Source organism: Brassica oleracea, chromosome C5 (assembly GCF_000695525.1).
Source record: "Brassica oleracea var. oleracea cultivar TO1000 chromosome C5, BOL, whole genome shotgun sequence".
In the NCBI taxonomy this organism is placed as follows: Eukaryota; Viridiplantae; Streptophyta; class Magnoliopsida; order Brassicales; family Brassicaceae; genus Brassica; species Brassica oleracea.
This window is the reverse complement of record NC_027752.1, coordinates 44700740-44706146: the sequence shown is the minus strand read 5'-3', so window position 1 is coordinate 44706146 and position 5407 is coordinate 44700740. Positions and strand designations below refer to the sequence as shown.

Sequence of the window (5407 nt, the reverse complement as noted above, 5' to 3'; positions counted from 1 at the left end):
TTTTGAAGCTTTGTGTTGCTCTCTTGTTGTTGTTGTTCTTGTGTTGGAGATAGCTCTTTGTAGCTTGAGTCTCTGTTTTGTTCAGGTTGTTGATCAGGGAGAACGTGGTTGTACTCACATACATTTATATAGTGGATTGTTGAGTGGACTACGGTCCCGTGGTTTTTCTTTCTCACATCGAGGAGGTTTTCCACGTAAAGAGTGCTTGTCTCATTTAATTATTGCTTATATTATATTCTGCTATCGTCGAAGTATTTTTCTCTCAGATTCTCACAAGGTCAGGGGAAACACGATCGCTACATTCCGCTGCGCCTCGTGTCCGCTTTCCCCAACATTGAAAGATATTATTAAGCACTACAAGAGAGAACAAAGTGTATCTATTAATATTTTTTATTAGCTACATATATACATGCAAAGTGGAAAATCTGAATCTAGCTAGCTTTGTTAATACAAAAGCATATGCATGTCACTCGTTATGTTCGCACGTAAAAGAAACACCTTTCTCGACAAATGGAAGTGGCCAGAGAGGATACATGCACATCTTAGTCGTATCTCGAACCTCGAAAGATTTACCAGACACAGATCAACATGATCCAGACAGAATCCTTATCTGTTCTTGTAATCAGTTCACATCTTGAATGTTTTCATGAACAAATGTTCAGTTTGAACGTTGTTTCATGAGCCAACTATAGATGTAGTGGATCTTAAGAACTTCATAAATTGTGGGCTAGGCCCAAGAAAAATACCTTTTTTTTTTTTGACACAAACGCAAGAAAAATACCTTATTATCATCTTTCTTGCAATCACATCTATTACTTTAAATAATTGTAAAACTTGCCCTGATCTTTACAATATTTGCGGTCTTTCCCCAGAAAAATGTAATTTATATGAGGTAACTCGATCTTTGTGTATGAAACTTTAATATCGTTCGAGATCTTAATCTTTACAAAGATTATCAACCTAATTACATATTCCCCATCCAATGAAAAATAATCCCTCCATCAAAAAAAATCACAAACCCTTTGAGATCTTTTGAGCTTAGCATCTCCAAGAAAACACTAAGTGCAGAAGAAACAAGAGCTTGTTGTTTGTTCCCCTTGTTCTATCCAACGTCATGACACTGTGACATTTGCTTCCTTGACTCTTCTAGAAGAAGAAGCTTCTTGTTTCATAAACAACGCATACATGAGCTCGTTCCACGTGTCAGGAACACCGGGAAGGCACCAGTGGCTACAGTCTTGGCGATGAAGCGGTGCAGGACCAAGAGAGCCTAGATAGTAAATCGACGGGTGACCATCTTTTCTTTGAGCAGACATTGCTGTGATGTTCAACGCTTTCAACTTAACAGTTTCTGATCTGTTGGAGTAATGTGATAACGCATCTCCTAGGATCTTTAACTGTTCCCATGTCTCTGATGAAACCAATGAGGTAGTTCCAATCTCAGGTAGTGTCTCCATGTGACATGTTCCTCCCGTTCTCCAATCTCCTCCCCTGTTTTCATACAACGAAGCAGCGCACAAATTGAAACTAAAACCAAAGCAAGGAACTGACTTATTACAAGGAGTCCTAGTAAAGTGATATTTAGTTCAGGCCTGCGATTTCGGTTTCGGACCGAACCAAACTTTTGGTTTCTGGTTAACCAAATATTTTTAAAATAATTCTGAAATTAACCGAATAACATTTTGGTTCAGTTATCGATTAATTTTGGTTTTCAGTTTTCAAAACCGAAATTTACCAAAATTTGTTTTTTAAAATGAAAATTCAGTTCAACTCGGTTAAAGTTGGGTATTTTTGGTTAACTTTGGTTATCTTGGTTACGTTTAATTGATTAATGATTAATATCGGTCCAATTTTGGTATATACCAGCTTAATTTGAATATAATTTTTTAAAAATAATAATTTGGTTAATTGTTCAGTTGGTTAAACCGAACTGAACTGGTAACCAAATTGATTTGAAAAGCCTTCTGAACCAAAGCGATTTCAAAACCGAAAATGAACCGAAAACCGAAAATTTTGGTTCGGTTCAGAATCCGCGGGGCTCTATATAAAAGTACACAAACCTGAAATGCACAGGGGCGAATGTTCGAAAGAAGACTCGAGTTTTATTAGAATCGACTTCGGTATGTATCCATTTCATAACCGTCTCCAAAGCTCGCTCATACGCATCATCCACATTCATCTTCAACTTCACTTCTCCTCCTTCTTGAAAGTAGCATCCCCTGTAAACAGCATTTCAAGATTTTGGTCACGGGAAACAAAAAGAATCAAATAAAACGCTAGAAGATGATGATGAGAAACTCACGTTCTAATAGTCTTCCCATAGTTCCACCAATGCCCCGTATTAAACACCAAAACATCCGCACCTCTCCACTTGCTAGAAGTCCATTCCATAGTGTCCAGCTTCAAAGCTGTCTTAACCTTCTTGTGTGAACCTCTCGGTGGTCTGCCTTGTGGAACCAAGAATGGAGATCTGTAGTACTCCACCGTGCAGTTGTAGTCCTTGAATCTAAACACTAAGTAACCAGTGTGCTTTGTGATGGGACTCCCATTCACTTCGTAGACCGAGCTCTCGTTCTTGACAGCAGAAGAGAGTAGACAGAGAAGAGACTCCCATTGGTTCCTTCCTATTGAGTCTCCAACAAACACAAGCCTCTTGTCCCTTAGCTTCTCCAGCATCAGTTTAGCATCAAACCTGTTTCATTAAAGAGAAGTATACTATGAAATGGAAGAGGAAGAAGGGACCATTGTAAAAGATCAAATCAAGAGAAGAAAAGAACAAAAAGGTACTAGCTTTAACAGCTAAAGATGATGACTTTGTTCACGAGATAAAAAAACAGAGCTGACCCCCAAGATTGATCTTATCTTAACCCGTGACTTTCGGACACAACTGGAGAAAGAGACCATAGAAAACAACAAACATAAAAACTCAAACAAGCTCTCACTTCACTAATCTAAGATTCAATAACCCTTTTGGTTTCAGAGTCTATAATCTCTAGTAGTAAGGGATAAAGCAATCAAAGAGCAGAAACAGAGTAAGAACAGAGTATTCTTCTCTCACCTAGGCAAATTACAGTGTCTCGGTTGCCATCTCCACTGAGTATAAAACAAATCAGACCTACCAAACTCGCTACACCTAAACCCTTCATCGAGAAATCTACAATCTTTGGATCGATACAGAGGATACGACTCGTCCCAGACCCAGTCTCCGTCGAAGACATCGCACTCGTCTCCACTCTCTTCTAGAAACCCAACTCTGTTTGAACTAATAGTAGTGCTACTCTTGTTGTTTTCGAGTTTGAGCCAAACGAATCTGTCTGATTTATCAGAAAGGTTGTAGCTTTTCGCCGCGGTTCGGTAATCGAAGTAGAAGAAGCTCCATACGAGACAGAGACCGACTAAGAAGAAGCCCAACACTCCTAGAGACGGCTCGAGGACGAGCCTCGACCTCTTGAATCTCTTCAGAGCTTCGGAGATTGGCTTCTCTTCTTCGACTGGTGAGTTCTTGGACATGTTTTTTGGAGAAATTCAATAAGGCAGAGGCATGTCGAGGATTGTTAATGGCTGAAGCTGCTTTGCTTGGTAAGTCAGTTTCGTCTTCTTCTTCTTCTTTTTATTTAATTATGACGAATGATGCGAAACACATGTGTCAAGGAAACGAGGAAACACTCTCATGGGTGGATGAATAACGCTTTTTTTTTGTTTTGGAAAAAAGTTTTAATCTTTCTGAAGAAAAAAAGAAAAAGGTTTGGTTTTTTTTTGTCAGAAAAGAGAAGACGAAGAAGAGACCAGAGAGCAAAAACAATGGCGATTCGGTTCGAATTCAGACACGAGGAGGAAGTAGAAGAGAAAAGTCTCTTGTTGTCTTTTTGTGTTCACATTCAACAAGGAGAGAGAGGGGGAAGACGAGTGGCTATTGGTTGAGAATCGTGGGTGTTGAAATATTGATTCATTTATTTCTTATTTAACAAAAATCCAAAAATTAATTAATTCAATTTAGGGAGATTGATTATTTTCTCATTGAATAATGGAAGTAAATATGTGCTAATGTGGTAAGTTTGGATTTTTTTTTAAAATATGGATGTGAATGTTCAAAACTATTTAAGAAGTCAACAGCTAATAATATGACTAGATGCAGTATAAGAGAGTAAATACAGTTGTCACTAGTTCAACAAGACAAATATTCTTGCAAATCTACAAGCAGTAATGGCAAGTTTTTGTTAATTGTGTGTTTAGTCCAGGATTTGGTTTGATATTTTTCCTATATAAGATTAACAAGCAGTCAAGCATAATATGACCGAGGTTAGTATAGAACGGTTTAGTGTTTTTATTTATTATTTATTTGAATCTAGATTTTAATCAAATATGTTTTACATTTCCGTAATATATATACATACAGTCTGTATGTTTTTTTCATTTGAGTCGAACTTAGTTTAGTTTTAGAAGAATAACCATTTTATTAAAATCAAATATATTTTAAATTGAATCATTTAAATACGGTTAAAGATCCTATCTGTTTTCGCTTTTTAGTAATCAAAATATATTACATAAACATGCGCAAGCGTGAATTTATTTTTATATATTATCGATATTTTTTATATATATTTGATCATTTTATTTATATATATGTAATGTTTTTTGTTGTTATTATATAATTTCTTTCCAATGGACCAGATCAATTTTTATTAAAAATTGTGGAACTAAACTATAATTAATATATTGTGGATTGATCAGATTGGACATTAAACAAATTATGACACAAAAACATTATTTCTTTCCACCGAACACATTCTTTAAAAAAATGAACAATACTGTTTCTACACCTGAATTATTTTGACATTTATCTTCTATATGGTTTTAAAAGGTTTAAGATAAACCATCGAATTGATACATGTCATTTTAATAGTTTTGTCGTATGCTTAAGGAAAACTTACATTTTTGTAATTTAAAGTTGCTTTAAAATTTTCAAAATATAACATATAAGAAAAAATATAACATATAAAAAAACATAACATATAAGGTTTCCTCATTTTTGTAATTAAAAGTCGTTTAAAAAAAATATATATAACATGTAAGGTTTCCTCATTTTTATAATTTAAAATCGTTTTAAAAAAATCAGAATATAACATATAAGAAAAAATCTAATTTTTTTAATTATATGGTTAATATGATTGTTTATTTTTTTAATAATATAAAATTAAACAAAAATAAAGAATGATCTAAAAACTGTTATCAAATCTTTATTATTCATAGCCATTAATTGTCATATATATGTTAATCATATTAGGTAATTCCGTATTTTTTATTTAAGGAAAGAATGCACACTTCTTATATTTTGGGTTAATATAATGTTCCTTAGTAATTGGATTTGTACCAACATTAAACTGCCACGTAAGCTAAATTGATATTC

At 34.6% G+C, this 5407-nt stretch overlaps 1 protein-coding gene and 1 long non-coding RNA gene across 2 annotated transcripts; one reads left to right on the top strand and one right to left on the bottom strand.

Annotated features, from left to right (window-relative positions):
• Nucleotides 1-821: 821 nt before the first annotated feature.
• Nucleotides 822-3770, bottom strand: LOC106343195 (protein trichome birefringence-like 10). Its single transcript, XM_013782347.1, has 4 exons — nt 3059-3770; nt 2303-2692; nt 2061-2219; nt 822-1491 (listed from the first exon to the last, which is right to left on the bottom strand). Exons 1-4 carry the CDS (start codon nt 3508-3510, stop codon nt 1113-1115), a joined length of 1380 nt encoding a protein of 459 aa, XP_013637801.1. The 5' UTR covers nt 3511-3770; the 3' UTR covers nt 822-1112.
• On the top strand, nt 3359-4022 carry LOC106343196. Its single transcript, XR_001269931.1, has 2 exons — nt 3359-3579; nt 3764-4022. It is a non-coding gene; the product is annotated as an uncharacterized LOC106343196 (long non-coding RNA).
• Nucleotides 4023-5407: the final 1385 nt, after the last annotated feature.

Coding starts and splice junctions, on each gene's coding strand:
- LOC106343195 (XM_013782347.1), bottom strand. CDS start 3,510: ATGTCCAAGAACTCACCAGTCGAAGAAGAGAAGCCAATCTCCGAAGCT. Junction 2,220..2,302: donor TATGGGAAGACTATTAGAAC/GTGAGTTTCTCA, acceptor TGCTGTTTACAG/GGGATGCTACTTTCAAGAAG. Junction 1,492..2,060: donor TTCGCCCCTGTGCATTTCAG/GTTTGTGTACTT, acceptor GTATGAAAACAG/GGGAGGAGATTGGAGAACGG.